General features: G+C 45.0%; 1 protein-coding gene across 1 annotated transcript in view; it reads left to right on the top strand.

Moving 5' to 3' along the window:
* The window catches only part of LOC119971162 (polycystic kidney disease protein 1-like 2), a 164,942-nt gene that overhangs the window by 46,196 nt on the left and 101,423 nt on the right, over positions 1-17,323 (top strand). The window contains exons 13-20 of the mRNA XM_038806358.1: positions 707-827; positions 2,601-2,745; positions 5,588-5,788; positions 8,187-8,332; positions 12,770-12,961; positions 13,524-13,649; positions 16,210-16,386; positions 16,776-16,903. Of these exons, the coding sequence (XP_038662286.1) occupies positions 707-827; positions 2,601-2,745; positions 5,588-5,788; positions 8,187-8,332; positions 12,770-12,961; positions 13,524-13,649; positions 16,210-16,386; positions 16,776-16,903 (1,236 nt within the window). The remainder of the gene's footprint in view (positions 1-706; positions 828-2,600; positions 2,746-5,587; positions 5,789-8,186; positions 8,333-12,769; positions 12,962-13,523; positions 13,650-16,209; positions 16,387-16,775; positions 16,904-17,323) is intronic.

Here is a 17,323-nt window from a genome sequence, read left to right as displayed (position 1 = left end):
CCAGACTCCCGAAAAATTCAAATCCCAAGAGGAAAATATAAAATAATATGATATATTTAAAATGGACTTTTTCCTGATCACAATCTCATTATTCATCACTAACAGTCACCACAAACTTTTGGTGTCTAGAATGGCAAAGGGCCTGCTGTGATGGGACAAACTGTTTAAACATTTCTTTAAAGTGATACTTTTGATTGTTTTTGAAGGGGAGACATTAGTTAATTGGGCTAGAATGGATTTTTATCTGAATATCACCTCACTGCAGGCCAATGCATATTCAATACAGCATGTGGTCAGTATTCAGCGCGGAAAATGAAGAGATTGGGTAAGAATGTTTGGTCAAGGGACCAAGATTAGCAAGTCTGGTTGACTAACTTAGTTGAAGAAAATCTCTTTGGGTGATTTTAGGTGATGGAGAGAAAGCAGAGCCTGAGCATTGAGACCCCATCTGGTGACTTATAAGCGATGGGATCCTAAGTTGGAAACATGTATAATACAAATATGGTTCCTCATTTATTATGAAAATGCACTTGATATCCTCAAAATATGACTACAATCTATGTTTATAAAGCACCTTCTACATGGTGAAACTTCCCATGGTGTTTATGCTCATGTGAAAGATAAATATTTTGTAGCAATAACTTTGATTTTCTGTATCAGTCACTAAGTTGAAGGTGAAACGGAGTTATCTTGTGCAATATTTTAGATGTGAAGACAACTGCAATCCAGTTGATTCTTCAGAAAATGTTACATTGACTGTTGATTGTCAAGATTGCAAGAATCCAATCAACTATAAATGGTACAGAGTGAATCCTTCAAAAGAACAGGTAAAGGGAAAAAATGGGCTATTTAATTTATTTAAATATGGTGTTATGACCTGGAAGCATGAATAAATTCCACTTTCCCACTCCTGAGGTTAACTGCAGCAGAGTTTGAACTGATTAGAAAAAGTTGTGATTTTTCAATTCAGTATGTACTTTACCATATGTAAAATTATTGAAGAAACAAACGAGCCAGATTTCTTATGTTAACAAGTAAGGAGTTAGTTTCATTGTTAAAAACTCACTCAGGTAAAAATATAAGACTTAATATAAGGTAAAAAGATTGCCTGATACCTGCAAAAAAACGGGATCCTTGGCAGACATCAAACCCGTTGAGAATCTCCTGGTCCACCGCATCTGGCCTGATCAGATTCTCACTACTGTCCCATAGGTGCCAATCTCTCATGATCGTAAAAAGCGGGGAGCAGGTGCCGTGGACTCTGAGGGGGGTAAGGGGGTGCTTTCAGGTTATGGTTGATGTTGGAAGGTTCAGGCTGAGTTGGAGGAGCTCAGGTCGGGAGTCTTTCCTGGGATGGAGGTCGTCGGCAGGTCTTTCCTCTGTATCATTAAACTGTCTTCCAGCAAGTCAAGTTGTAGTTAAAAGTCTTCCCACTGAAATGTTGGAACCCTGTCAAGTTCAAATATCTGCCAGATGAAGGTGAAAGGTTTCCCTCTGTAGCCTTGAAACCCTTTGATGTCTCCCCCAGCATGTCAATATCAATGACCTGACACATAAAAGTCTTCCCGTTGATGGAATCCTTTGAAGTGCTTTCCTTTCCCCTTTACCTTTTTCAAGCCTCTAGGCATGCTGAGAAACCTAACTGCATTGTCTATATTCAATGGCATGGTCCGTAACTGTTTGGAAGTCTCTTAATTGACAAGTCCAGGCTATTTCAAAGGAGGGTAGCTTTGTTTATTTTTCGAGCTCTTCATGGTCTATTAACTCTGAAATGCTTCCTCTTTTGAGCAGATATTCTATCTAACCAGTTTTTTTTAAAGAGGCTGTTTCTTAGTTCTGTAGAGCCTCCTAGAAAGATCAGGAGCAGGGGCACTGCCAGAGGGGAGTGCCAAGGAGGCACATGAATGGGACCAATGCCAAGGAGGCTCTGGCAGGGAATGTTTACTTCTCCATTGTGGGGGAACTCTCCTTATGTGTGGTGGGTAAGAATGGAAAGAATCCCGATGCCTGTCAGGGGGGTGGGGTGGTAAAGGAGAGCACCAGTGCCTTACAAGGGGTAGGAAAAAGCCCCAATGCTTTTCAAGAGGGTGGGTCGGCTGCTCCAATGCTAAGGGAGGGGTGCAGATTTCCATGGGGTAGGGGGTTTCGATCTCCGTGTCAGGGAGTGGATCCTTAAATTTAACTTTGAGATCGGGGTGCCCTGTCAAAAGGACCTCCCGATCACAGAATCTGGGCGTTGTCAGCTTGTTTAGGCACCACCCCTCCAGCTGGCTGTGTGGTCCTCACCAGCACTCTGAAATTGATGATAAATCAGATGAGAAATGGTGTCTGAAACCGACGAGTTACACACAGCTTTTCTTGCCTGATTCAGCACTCTGTGCAATTTGGGCAAAATTGCACCCGTCTTTGCAATTTCAGCTGTTTCCGTTTTCTTAAACAATCCACGGCATTATACCTGTTGAGGAAACATGATTAATATTCCACGTTTCACGCGACATATTGTTGTGACAATTAGCACAAAGGGAACATTTTAAACATCACAATTAATCATATTTTACTTTTGACAATCTAGTAACATGTTGGTATATTTTCTGTTTTAGATCAAACTGCCTTCTGCTTGTAATATCAAGCAACAAAATATTGCTCAGGAATCACTGACATTAATAAAGGAAAATTCCAATGTGTTGGTCTTGGGAAATGAGGAACTGGTTAAGTTTGCTCCAGTTTTAAAATTGAGGGCAGTAGGTGAGTCTGATTGATATTCGTAACAACCTCTACATCTTTTGAACAATATTAAAGTGAATGATTCTTTGATTCAATAGCAAACAGTTCCAATTGTGCCATTCACGTTACATCATTTTTAATTAATAGTGTATTTAAGGTCATTATTGACCCAATTGACTACCATAATAGGTACCAACACTATTAGAGTCAGATTAAGGCTATGCGTGGTTTCCAGCTTGTTAAGAGGGCTGTATGTTAGTGTGTGTTTAAAGACTACTGCCCTCAATCTCAGTTTAGCAGTTAGTAGATCTGTTACTGCTGGAAGTATTTATTTCAATAAGCAGACTGTCCATTTTAAAATAATTTGAGTTAGAGGTTGTTTCTAGCAGCTGAGTGCAGTGCTGAGCGCTATATTCTTTAACTGGCCATCTCCCAGGGCCATAATGTATCTGAGACAGATCAGCATTGTTGTCTAGTTTCTCATGAAAAATATGTTAGAGGACACTCATTGCAGTAACAGGTTATTTTGTGGCATGCTTCCTGCTGTCAGCTAAGTGCGTGACAGCCTGGATGCTGTGCTCATTCTGCCAACCAGCACCCTACGACTGGACCAAAGCTTAAATTTAAAAAAATTAATTTACGAGATGTGGGTGTCGCTGGTTAGGCCAGCGTTTATTGCCCAGCCCTACTTCCCTTCAAAAGCTGATGGTGAGTTGCCTTCTTGAACCGCTGCAGTCCTTCGGGTGTAGGTATACTCACTGTGCTGTTAGAGAGGGAGTTCCAGGATGTTGCCCCAGTGACAGTGAAGGAACGGTGATATGTTTCCAAGTCAGGGTGGTGAGTGACATGAAGGGGAACCTCCAGGTGGTGGGGTTCCCAGGTATTTGCTGCTTTTGTCCTTCTAGATGGTAGTGGTTGTGGGTTTGGAAGGTGCTGTCTAAGAAACCTTGGTGAGTTACTGTTGTGCATCTTGTAAGTGGTACACACTGTGGCTACTGTTCGTCAGTGGTGGAGGGTTTAATTTATGTGGAAGGAGGAGCAAGCAAGCAGGCTGCTTTATCCTGGATGGTGTCGAGCTTCTTGAGTGTTGTTGGAGTTGGACTCATCCAGGCAAATGGAGAGTATTCCATTACATTCCTGACTTATGCCTTGTAGATGATGGACATGCTTTGGGGGGTCAGAAGGTGAGTTACTCACCATAGGATTCCTAGCCTTTGACCTACCCTGGTAGCCACAGTATTAATGTGGCTGGTCCAGTTCAGTTTCTGATCAATGGGAACCCTCAGGATGTTGATTGTGGGGGATTCAGTGGTGCTAATGCCATTGAATGTCAAGGACGATGGCTAGATCCTCTCTTGAAGGAGATGGTCATTGCCTGGCACTTGCATGGCACAAATGTAATTTGCCACTTGTCAGCCCAAGCCTGGATATTGTCCAGTTCTTGCTGCATTTGGGAATGGACTGCTTCATTATCTGAGCAGTCACGAATGGTGATGAACATTGTGCAGTCATCCGCAAACACCCCCACTTCAGACCTTTTGATGGAAGGGAGATCATTGATGAAGCAGCTGAAGATGGTTGAGCCAGGTGCGAATGACACTGTCGATGACAGCTGTACCCTTGTTGAGGTATGTTGCCTTTGAGGTCCAGCGAAACCAACTTTCCTCCTGTATTTGTGAGCGTGCTTTGTAACACACTGACACAAGATTACACATACTGAGGCCTTACTCAGCCTGGACACCTTCATTAGATCATTGAGCTTTTTCACGCAATGGGACCATTTCCCTTTGACCAGTCTATCACTGCTGACCTCCTCTGCCACCACTCCCAGGCTGAACACATTTAGCTCAGCTTCCTTCTCTTCCCAGAGGTAGGCATCAGCTGCCCCTGTCAGTTGGTGGCTGCACAAAGAAGGACTCTAAGGAAATCCTTGTTGAACCTAGGGGCTGGTTTGGCCGTTCTCCCGTGCATCTCCCCTTCACCCAGTGGCACAGACACCTTTAGAAGGAAACATGTAACAACTAGACAACCCTCCATGCAAAGACGTGAAGTTGTTCAGTTTAAAAAAGAACCTCAGCTTTGATCAGTGCTAATGTTTGGAGACAGCAGAACTCAAAATAAAATGCATTCACCTGGAAAGCCTGCAAACTGCTCAATAACAAATTATCCTGCTGTGTTAAGTGATTCAGCATTTCCAGATCCCATGACACTGTAATGTGCCAGGGGTCCCTTTAAACTACTGACCAGTGGTCAGTTCCGGGCACAGCCTACAATCTCAGAGGCCAGACAACCCAGCCTCCAACACTGATTGGGTGGGGTGAGGGCCTCAATCCGGCCCTGGAAATTAACAAGCCCCAGTTGAGGTTTTACCGGGTGCATTCCAAAGGTTCTTGTGAAGGTTAAGCCTTACAAAGTGTTTTGTTGATTATTTTTCGAACCTACATCAGGTGAAGGCAATAGTATACTGGTACCATTAGTAGACTAGGAATCCAGTGTCCCAGGGTAACACACTAGGGACCAGGTTTCAAATCCCGCCATGGCAGATGTTGAAATTTGAATTCAATAAAAGTCGAGAATTAAAAGTCTAACAATAACCATGAAACCATTGTGGATTATTTTGAAGCCCATCGGGTTCACTAATGTGCTTTAAGAAAGGAAATCTGCCATCCTTACCTGGTCTGGCCTACATGTGACTCCAGACCCACAGCAATGTGGTTGACTCTTAAATGGTCTAGCAAGTTCCTCAGGACAGTTATGGATAGGGAACAAATGCTGGCCTAGCCAGCAATGCCCACATCCCAGGAATGAATAAAAAGGAGTGATATAAAATTGTATCTTTGTTAACTTGTGTCTTTTGTTTTAGGGATAAGCGACAATGGTGATTATAAGTACAAAGATTACATTGTTAGTATGATGCCTCCACTACCAGTGCCAACGTGCAATGTTTTTCCCAGGGAAGGGTCAACAGTCTCAACAACATTCAGTATCAAATGCACTGTCACCTGCAGCTCTAACTCATCCTGCAGTGCTTCAGGCCTTACATACTGTTTCTTTGTAAAACCAGGTAATAGTTATTTTGATGAGTTGGGGTATTTAGATTTATTTGGACTAGAATGCCCTGGAATGAAAATTGTAATTCAAAGTCCAATATATGTGATGGTTTAAAAAGGTATCTCCCAAGCGAAAACCATCAAGACCCCTTTGCTGCAATTCACCCAAATGAATTCTTAGTGGTGCCGCCAGCGGGAAAATCAGTTTTCCCATTGGCCCTTGCAACGCTAATTCAGTGCTATTCAACAGCACTTGGAAACTTTTTACGGAGAGGGACGGGTTTTGAACTGACCTTGAGAGGGGCAGGGACTAAGCATGCTGACAGGTCCCGCTCCTCGGAGATCGGGACGGTATTTTTAAAAGGCGGCCTGATATCAGAATAACACCATAGCTGCCCCCCACAATTGCTGGCAAGGACATCCCCCCCCCCCCCTCAACCCCACCCGCAGCACTCCATTATGGGCTCACCAAATGTGCCTTCCCCTCCGGCCTCCCCGAACAGGCGCCGGAATGTGGTAACTAGGGGCTTTTCACTTCATTGAAGCCTTCTTGTGGCAATAAGCGATTATTATATTGGGGCTTGTTTAGCACAGTGGTCTAAATAGCTGGCTTGCAATGCAGAACATTGCCAGCAGCGTGGGTTCAATTCCCGTACCGGCCTTCCCCAGCGCCGGCCCTAGGGTTGCTGGCGCCCCGGGCAAGCTGAACTGCGGCTTGGGGGGGGCTGAGGGAGGGGGGGCGAGGGGGGCCGAGGGAGGGGGGGCGAGGGGGGCTGAGGGAGGGGGGGGCGAGGGGGGCCGAGGGGGGGGGGGCGAGGGGGGCCGAGGGGGGGGGGGCGAGGGGGACCGAGGGAGGGGGGGGCGAGGGGGGCCGAGGGGGGGAGGGATGGGCGAGGGGGGGCGGAAGGGGGACGGAGGTGGGGGGCGGCGGACGGAGGGGCAGACGGACGGAGGGGGGGTCGGCGGGGGCAACCACCGCGCATGCGCTGGTTGGCACCGGCCCAACTGCGCATGCGCGGGACCCGAGTCTCTGGCGCCCCCTAACACATGGCGCCCCGGGCGACTGCCCGAATTGCCGGTACCTTGGGCCGGCCCTGGCCTCCCCGAACAGGCGCCGGAATGTGGCGACTAGGGGCTTTTCACGGTAACGTAATTGAAGCCTACTTGTGACAATAAGCTATTATTGTTAGTGGCAGGGCCTGTTTTAAAATTTTCAAGTCAGTTTCCCACCCAACAGGCTGGTTGGCTGTGAGGTTGCAAAGCTGTTGGATAACGGATCGGCGGTAAGCCATAATCCTTCCTTTGTTGGTGAGGGAAATCGAACGCTGGGGAAGTATGGAGAGTCCGATATGATGAGGGAATAAGGGGAATTGAGCATGATAGGGATGGGAATCAGCCAAGGGGGAGATCCCATTGTGGTGAAGAAACATGGAAGTATGTCGGGCTGTAAGGCAGCACTCTTGCACTGCTGTACTGGCAATTATCGGATCAGCCTGGACGTTCTCAATTCCCTTTAGCTACAGAGTTTCTGGAGGCCTGGGAAACGTGGCCTGCAGTTCTTCAAAAGAAAACGTTGCTTCAAAATGGAGGCATAAAGCCTTTTTAAAATAGCTTAGTGACTGACCTACATTCTGAGAGCGGTTAGTCACCGAACATTCACCATCCTTGACCCAGCTCTGTTAATTCGGAAAGCTGGTATGTTTGAGGAGAGTGAGGGTTAAGTTGCCCATATTTTTAAAAATTTTTAACCCAACTCTTGAGGGTTAAAATTCCTCCCATAAAATCTGAACAATAAAATTATTCTTCCAGCGCAGCAACAAATAATTATGGATGCTGAATTATGGATAATTCATTGGGATCTTAATTTTTATTTTTATTTCCTTGATATGACATTGAGAGAAAATAATTTTAAAATGACCATCAAATTATTAAGAATGATGATTGAAATAAGAGCAACATGGCCTGACAATAACATAAAAGACATAGATGTGGAACCTCTCAAGCTGGATATTAATGATAGTGTCAGAATTTAACAAGTATGTTTTAAATGGGGGTTTATTTCCTTTTGTGGATTATCTGGACAGGAATTGACTTAATTGTAGATTTATAGAGTCTTAAATGAGGAGGCCATTTGACCCATTATACCCTGTTCATAGAAACATAAAAAATAGAAGCAGGAGCAGGCCTTTTGGCCCTTCAAGCCCACTCTGCCGTTCAACGTGATCATGGCTGGTCCTCTATCTCAACACCACACTCCAGCACTTTCCCTATACCGCTTGCAACTCGTCCTTTCCCCATAGCCCTGCTATTTTCACCCTTCCAGCATTTAGTCAGATCCTTTTGAAATTTGCTCTTGAATCTGCATCCTCAGACAGAGAGTTCTAGATCATAATGCATTTGATGTTTTTTCAGATGTTCCTTTACACTGTGGATCACAGCCGATATTGCCACCTACTTACCTACCACTGGGAGACTCAAAGAATGAAAACCAGCTGAATATCACAGTCACTGTCAGAAACAGTGCAGGCTCCTTTACCAGTATTCTTGTTACAGCGAGGGTACGTTGTTCTCTGTGCCTTTATATCTGGGAATAATGAGTCCCTGGAAGGACTTAAGTAGTTATAAACAGAGCAGAAGATGCCGGTGAAACAAAAGGGAAGGCAAAATAATTCCTGGAAGTTAGAAGTAAGATAGAAGCTACAATAAATACACAACAGATTTGTGGATACTGAAAATTGGAAATAAAAACAGAAAATGCTGGAAATGCTCCCAGTTCTGACGAAAGGTCATGGACATGAAACATTAACCTTGCTTCTCTTTCCACCAATACTGCCAATCCAGCTTTCCCTATTTTTTTTATCATCAGACAAAGGTAGGATTTGATAGGCTGGTTGCAATTAATCCCATTTACTTGAATGGTTGCTGATTATTAGAAGAGATCCATTTCTCGCTACATGGGGTGGCAATCACATCATAATTTTGATACACTCACCACTCGCCTTTTTATTTTCACGAGTTCTATTCTTTATGAGTCACAGGCCAATTTAAGATCAGTGAGTAAGTTAATCCTCGGGATTCATTGGTATTTATCCCAATGTTGAGAGAAGCTAGTGATGAGATTTGAGTGCTATTGGCAATTCTTTTAGTTGTGATCCTGAGCAGTGATGCGATTGTGGCTTTCCCATCAGGCTGACCCAGTGAGTGGGTGTTCTGGCTCTGAAGATGTTCAAGGAGTTTAGACGGTTTTACCTTCTTCTAGATTTTACAAGGATAGTTTACGGCAATGTCGTCTGGTGCTGCTTTCAGATGGGAAACTGACTGTGGGGCACGCAGACTAGGCCTGGGAGTTAATAAAAAGCAAAAATCTGAAATAAGAACAGAAAATGCTGGAAAATCTCACCAGGACTGGCAGCATCTCTGGAGGGAGAAACAGAGTGAACAGTTTGAGCCTGTATGATCCGTCTTCAGACACAAAGGGAAAACATGATGGATTATATACTGTATAAAGGGGTGGAACAACTGGAGCAGAGTAGACTGTCAATGATTGGTAGGAGCTAGCAGAGCTAGCGCACGAGGTCGAGGGAGCGTTAATGGTTAATTAACTGGGAGTTAATGTTTCCCAGATTTCATTCTGTCAAGGTTTTGCCACCTCTACCCTCACATATTCAATTATTGGTGTGAGTTAAACCAGTGGCTGTAGATGCATCAATGATGGGAGTTTAGATTCATCTGGAATGATGTCTTAAGGTGGGCTGAATGACCATCCTCATCTATAAGCACCTTGTGAATTTTTTTAAATGTATTTTCCTCGGCTATCGCTGGCAATTCTGACATTAATCAATTACAGTGCTTCAAACCATTTGAAATATTCCATTTGAAATATTCCATTAAAGACAGGTTTCGTAGCCTTGGTTTTATTTATTCATGGGATCTGGGCATTGCTGGTTAAGGCAGCATTAATTGCCCATCCCTAATTGCCCTTGATAAAACGATGGTGAGCTCTCTTCTTGAACAGCTGCAATCCATGTGGTGTAAGTATACACACACAGTGCAGTTAGGGAGGGAGTGGCGTGGGGCCAAGTATCCATTTTAAAGAAATTACTGAGAGGAACATAGGATGTCACCATCCTATTTCCCACAAAATTACAGTCCTTATCGCAAACAGTCCACAGTTGATCCCAGCTTCAAATGGTTTCCGGGGACCCCGTTTTGTCTCATATTAGTTTTGAGTGACCATCTCCCAATGCTTTCTTCAGTTTTTGGGGAGTTCCTCAAATGCACCACCAGCAGTAAAGCCTTTTTCAATTATTGTTTTTCCTCCTGGCCATGCCCGGACAAATGTCCCAGAATTTATTTGACGAGATGGTCCCGCCCCAACCCTGTTCCCATATCTGGTTGTGAAAGATCGCAAAGCCAAGCAGCATTTTCTCTCTGCTAATCATACAGAATCTCTACTGTCTGTGATATTCGTTGATTTTTGAACTCAAGAATAGCTTCCACACATGCTCCTCTCGCTATTCTTTTTTTAATAAACAATTTTATTGAGGTAGTTTTTCGCTTTGTAAACAGTTACAGACATCAACAGAAAGAAAACAAAAAAGACAAAAATGTGCAAACATCCACGTACTTTCAATACTTCAATCGTAACATACTGCACAAGCCCGCTCCTCTCCCACCGGTACTACCCGCCATTTTATCCCTCCTACTCTACTCTACTCTACCCCCCCCCCCCCCCCCCCCCCCCCCCCACCCCCTGCTGATGCTCACTCTCCCGCAAAGAAGTCAATAAATGGTTGCCACCATCGGGCGAACCCCTGTACAGATCCCCTCAAGGCGAACTTAATTTTTTCCATACCCAGGAAACTCGACATGTCCGCAAGCCTTCGGGGGCTTTGAGTCCCTCCACGCCAATAGTATTCGTCGCCGGGCTATCAGGGAAGCAAAGGCCAAAACATCGGCCTCTTTCTCCCCCTGGACTCCCGGGTCTTCCGAAACCCCAAAAATTCCCACCCCTGGACCCATCGCCACCCTTGTTTTTAGCACCCGGGACATGATGCCCGCAAATCCCTCCCAGTACCCCCTAAGCTTAGGGAATGCCCAAAACATGTGAACGTGGTTCGCTGGTCTTCCCGCGCACCTAGCGCATTTGTCCTCTACCCCAAAGAATTTGCTCATCCGAGCCACCGTCATGTGGGCCCAGTGAACGACCTTAAATTGAATCAGCCCGAGCCTGGCACATGTCGCAGTCGAATTTACCCTACTCAGGGCCTCTGCCCACAGCCTGTCCTCCATTTCCCCGCCTAGCTCCTCCTCCCATTTAAGTTTCAGTTCCTCCGTCTGGGACCCTTCCTCACTCATGAGCACCTTATAAATATCAGAGACTCTACCCTCCCCTTATTCCCCCCTAGAGACTATTCTGTCTTGGATCCCCATTGGCGGGAGGCGTGGGAAAGATGGGACCTGTCTACGAACAAAGTCCCGCAACTGTAGGTACCTAAAATCATTTCCCCTTACCAGCCCAAATTTCTCCTCCAAGCTCCTCAAACTCGCAAAGCTCCCTTCCAGGAACATATCGCCCACCCTTCCCACCCCCGCCCGCCGCCATACTCGAAACCCCCCATCCATACTCCTGGGGGCAAACCGACGGTTGTCGCAGATTGGCGCCCTTGTCTCCCCTACATGCCTCCTCCACTGGCCCCATATTCGCAGGGTCGCCATCACTACCGGGCTGGTGGAGTACCTGGCCGGCGGCAGCGGTAGAGGAGCCGTGACCAGGGCTGCCAAGCTGGAGCCCCTGCACGAAGCCGCCTCCACCCGCTCCCAGATAGACCCCGTACCCACCATCCACTTCCTTATCATAGCGATGTTGGCCGCCCAGTAATAATTAATCAGACTCGGCAAAGCCAGCCCTCCCTCGCTGCAGTTCCTCTCCAGCATCGCCTTCTTCACCCGCGGGGATTTTCCCGCCCAGACAAAGCTCATGATCATCCTGTTAACTCTTTTGAAGAAGGACTGTGGGACAAAGATCAGGAGGCACTGAAAAACAAACAGAAATCTAGGGAGGATTGTCATCTTTCCTCTCGCTATTCTTGACCCCAAATCACTTTCACTTTCACCTTAGAAGTAGTCAAACAGTTCATAGCATAACTGCTTATAACCCGATACCTGCAACACCTTTCTGGGACTTTGGGAGACTCAAGAGTCTACTCAAAGCCAATCTAGAGACTTCTGCCACTGTTTCTAAGCATAAATATCCTGTACCTTCTTCTCAGTAAAACAATGTAAGCCTTCCTCTGATCTCAAAGAATCAAACCACCCAGGCTTACCATCAGGCAGAAATGACTGCCTTAAGTTACCCGAAAATTAAAGCTCCAAGCATCATTCTAAGTACAATAATCTAATAAACCTGATCACTGTAACAATACAGATTAATGAGGATTAAACATGGTGATTATAATGTGAATGGAGAAAGACTACTTTTGTAGTTTAAGCACTGCTGGTTTAGCTCACTCAGCTAAATCGCTGGCTTTTAAAGCAGACCAAGCAGGCCAGCAGCACGGTTCGATTCACGTACCAGCCTCCCCGGACAGGCGCCGGAATGTGGCTACTAGGGGCTTTTCACAGTAACTTCATTCAAGCCTACTCGTGACAATAAGCAATTTTCATTTCATTTTCATACTTGGTGTATGAAGGTATATGGGCTATTTCATGAATACTAGCATTGCAACAATGCATGGGTTAGTTGTGATATCACCAAATGCAACCTTTCATTTTAGGTTGAATTTGAACTCTCAAATTGCCGTGGTGGGATTTGAACCCCAGTTCAAACTGATTAATTCCATCATGCTGATTGTGCATTCCTAACCAATAGATGTGGTGGGCTGACAACAGGGTAGGGTCACAGAAGAATCGTGAATTTAAAAGAGGGTACATTATATGGATGACAACCTGGTTGCATTTAATTCCCGACCCCTTCCAATCCATTCTAATTGCAGGTTTATGAGTTCTCAAACATTGGTACTAACAAGGATCTAGCAACACTCCTTTCAGAAAATATAAAAGATATATCAGGTGCAACAACCAACAATTCTTTACTCATTCAACTATTTGAGTCTGTGTCTTCCATACTGAATCAAGAGGCCAGGACAGGAGCTGTGGGAGAACTGGCCCTGGAAGACAAAAAAGAGGTAATCATTTTTATTTAAAAAATGGCTATTGTACAAATGAATAGAACACCAATAATTATGGCCTTTTGTCCCGCATAGCGACCCAGATTAATAACACTGTAGCCTAATATTCCCAAGCTACTAATTTAAGAATTAGACAAAGTTCTGTTTGTAACCTATTTTGATCATCTGCTTTCAATATCACATGTAAGTTAGGTTTGAATTTTGACATAGATTCATGGTTCTTCAATGTGTGTGCCATTTCTGAGATTTAGATCACTTAACTAACTTTGGCTCTCAATTTCCTGCATTATTGTTCCTGGGGCTTTGTGCTGTACATTAATCAGAGTTGCTCTCATTTACCATTTAGTGTCAAAATCTTAAAGAGCCAGAATTCTGGAGTTTAACTCGAATCCATATAGCCTAAATTAATTCATTTCGAGCAATCTAGTTTAAGTGATTGCAGATGCTGGCTCAAGTGTGAATAATTTCTGAGGCTGACGGAATTATATGCACAAAGAACTCACTGAAGAATAATGTAAATGTGTCTGTTTCTGTTTCCTGCACCCAAAACATCCCCAAGTTGAGGGAAACAATGCTTTCAAACCTGTCTGTTGTGGATGTCTCATCACTGCACAAGGCTGTCGAAGTTTCAGAAGTTCTAAAACAGCTAACCCACAGGACTGATGAACTCACCTCTACATCACAGGTAACTCTAGTGACCACTTCCTCAGAGAGCCGGGCAGGCAGGGTCAATTAATATTTTTAAGGCAGAGGTAGATAGCAAGCGAGTCCAAGATTGTCCGGGGTAGGTGGAACATGGAGTTCTCTGTTGCCTTCTGTCAGGAAGTTTCTGCACTGAAGAATGTAGCAGCAAAAACGATAGTTAATTTACTTGGCCTGTGCCGTGAGGTTTGCTAGAGTCACACGGAAGGTTTTAACTACTGTAGTATGGCAGGGGGGTGGGTACTGGAGCAGTAGGTCTGAAGGTGAAAAAATTGAGGGAGAACTAGGAAATAGGACCACTATGGCTCTGAGGAAGAGAAGACAGGGAGATGTTGCTGAAAACAGCGGGACTGGTGGCCTGACGTGCATATGTTTTAGAGCAAGAAGTATAACAGGTAAGGCAGATGAGCTTAGAGCTTGGATTAGTACTTGGATCTATGATGTTGTTGCCATTACAGAGACCTGGTTGAGGGAAGGACAGGATTGGCAGCTAAACATTCCAGGATTTAGATGTTTCAGGTGGGATATATGGGGAGGTAAAAGGGGTGGAGGAGTTGCGCTACTGGTTAGGGAGAATATCACATCTGTACTGCGGGAGGACACCTCAGAGGGCAGTGAGGCTATATGGGTAGCAATCAGGAATAAGAAGGGTGCAGTCACAATGTTGGGGGTTTACTACAGGCCTCCCACAGGCAGTGGGAGATAGAGGAGCAGATAGGTAGACAGATTTTGGAAAGGAGTAAAAGCAACAGGGTTGTTGTGATGGGAGACTTTAACTTCCCCAATATTGACTGGGACTCACTTAGTGCGAGGGGCTTGGATAAGGATAAGAGTGGTCCTAGGGTGACTGTGCTAAATTGGGGGAAGGCTAATTATAACAATATTAGGCGGGAACTGAAGAACATGGATTGGGGCGGATGTTTGAGGGTAAATCAACATCTGACATATGGGAGGCTTTCAAATGTCAGTTGAAAGGAATTCAGGACTGGCATGTTCCTGTGAGGAAGAAGGATAAATATGGCAAATTTTGCGATCCTTGGATAACGAGGGATATTGTAGGCCTTGTCAAAAAGAAAAAGGAGGCATTTGTCAGGGCTAGAAGGCTGGGAACAGACAAAGCCTGTATGGAATATAAGGAAAGTAGGTAGGAACTTAAAGCAAGGAGTCAGGAGGGCTAAAAGGGGTCATGAAAAGTCATTGGCAAATAGGGTTAAGGAAAATCCCAAGGCTTTTTACACATACATAAAAAGCAAGAGGGTAGCCAGGGAAAGGGTTGGCCCATTGAAGGACTGGGGAGGGAATCTATGCGTGGAGCCAGAGGAAATGGGCAAGGTACTAAATGAATACTTTGTATCAGTATTCACCAAAGAGAAGGAATTGGTGGATGTTGAGTCTGGAGAAGGGTGTGTAGATAGCCTGGGTCACATTGAGATCCAAAAAGACGAGGTGTTGGGCGTCTTGAAAAATATTAAGGTAGATACGTCCCCAGGGCCTGATATACTGAATACTGAAGGAGGCTAGAGCGGAAATTGCTGAGGCCTTGACAGAAATCTTTGGATCCCCACTGTCTTCTGGTGATTTCCCGGAGGCCTGGAGAATAGCCAATGTTGTTCCCTTGTTTACGAAGGGTAGCAAGGATAATCCAGGGAACTACAGGCCGGTGAGCCTTACGTCAGTGGTCGGGAAATTACTGGAGAGAATTCTTCGCGGCAGGATCTACTCCCATTTGGAAGCAAAGGGTCGTATTAACGAGAGGCAGCCCAGTTTGTGAATGGAAGGTAGTGTCTCACTAACTTGATAGAGTTTTTCGAGGAGGTCACAAAGATGATTGATGCAGGCCGGGCAGTGGATGTTGTCTATATGGACTTCAGTAAGGCCTTTGACAAGGTCCCTCATGGTAGACTGGTACAAAAGGTGAAGTCACACGTGATCAGAGGTAAGCTGGCAAGATGGTTACAGAACTGGCTAGGTCATAGAAGGCAGCGAGTAGCAATGGAAGGGTGCTTTTCTGATTGGAGGGCTGTGACTACTGGTGTTCCGCAGGGATCAGTGCTGGGACCTTTGCTGTTTGTATATATAAATGATTTGAAGGAAAATGTAACTGGTCTGATTAGTAAGTTTGCGGACGACTCAAAGGTTGGTGGAATTTCAGATAGCAATGAGGACTGTAAGAGGATACAGCAGGATTTAGATCATTTGGAGACTTGACTCTTACATTCTTGATCAGTCTCCTATGGGGGAACCTTGTCAAAAGCCTTACTGAAGTCCATGTAGATTACATCAACTGTACTGCCCTCATCCACACACCTAAACACCCCCTTGAAAAAATCAGTCAAATTTGTGAGACATGGGGCCGGATTCCTCCGCCCCGCCACATTTCTGTTTCACCCTGTCTGCTGTCTGCTCCGTTACGCCGGCTAGTCAATGGGGTTTTCCATTGTGGGGCAATGTAAAGAGGGGAAACGTATTTAAATGATTAGTTTGCGCATTGTGTCAAGGCAGAATATTGAACTATCAGTATCTCTTTCCTATCTTCTGTTCAGCTGGAAGCCAGTTCAACCCTACTGAATATGGGTAAATCTTTGCTGACCCTCAGCGCCGTGTATGATGACGATCCTGAGAAAAGAACCATTGCAGCCAATACTCTCTTTAATGTGGTTAGCAATGTTCTGGAAGCTTCAGTAGAAAATGATGTACGGGATGATTTGGCAACAGATACGGTAAAAATCATACAATTTACAATGGAATAAACCCAGACATTTGGTAATTAAATTATAATAACCCTGACGAGCCCCACAGGGACACATCAATCTATCTCCTTATGGGACTCATAGAATACGAGCTCCCCCGCTCGTGGCCGGAGGCCTGTCCAGCTGGGGTACGTGAATTTGCCCTTGAGAAGCCGGCCCCAACTGGGACTGGCACTTTCGGTAGCCCCGACTGGGACCTGTGAGCTGTAAGTTGCGTGGTGGCCTTTACTTTATATTTACAAATTAAATGTTGTTTAATTTATCTTCTCCGGCCTCCTGAACTTTTATATAAATCATGGCGCTATCAGTTAAAGGAATTGTGCTGTGCAACATTTTAAAGATACATTTTTACCTTTCAGCAAAGAGTGATATCAGAGAAGCTATTGGACACAATTAACCATTTGCAGTCTGTGGTGCTTAATGAAGCAATCGCAGATGAAGAGCCCGTCCTAATGACAATGCCCTCAGTGAGCATGTACCTACAGAGGTAAACAGAATGCGTTTATCACCTGTTCTTATGATTAATAGGCTTAAGAAGTTAACTGACTAGTGCAATAGTGCGCAGCATGTTGTCCGATGGACTGATGGTTCCAATGTTACATAACTGTCAGATATTTGTAGAAAAGGATATTTATGGTCAAGAAGTGAATTCTTCCCACTTTGAGGTATCCAGTGTCAGGTTTTCCCAGCCTGGTTATATCACAGCCAGATGCAGAGTAAACGTTTCCCTCATTAGGACCCATATATTTTGCCGTGTAGCACCCATTTTTCAAGTGCTGATCAACCAGACGACAACCAGCAACTGTGCGCATATTTCCGGCGTGCGGTGCGCTAACCATCACGTAAAAAAGGGCGGTTGTGATGGTGACAGAAGTGCATGCTGGCAACAGTTAAAAGGGGAAATAAG

Source organism: Scyliorhinus canicula, chromosome 9, assembly GCF_902713615.1.
Source record: "Scyliorhinus canicula chromosome 9, sScyCan1.1, whole genome shotgun sequence".
NCBI classification, from domain to species: Eukaryota; Metazoa; Chordata; class Chondrichthyes; order Carcharhiniformes; family Scyliorhinidae; genus Scyliorhinus; species Scyliorhinus canicula.
This window is presented reverse-complemented; position numbering and strand designations above follow the sequence as displayed.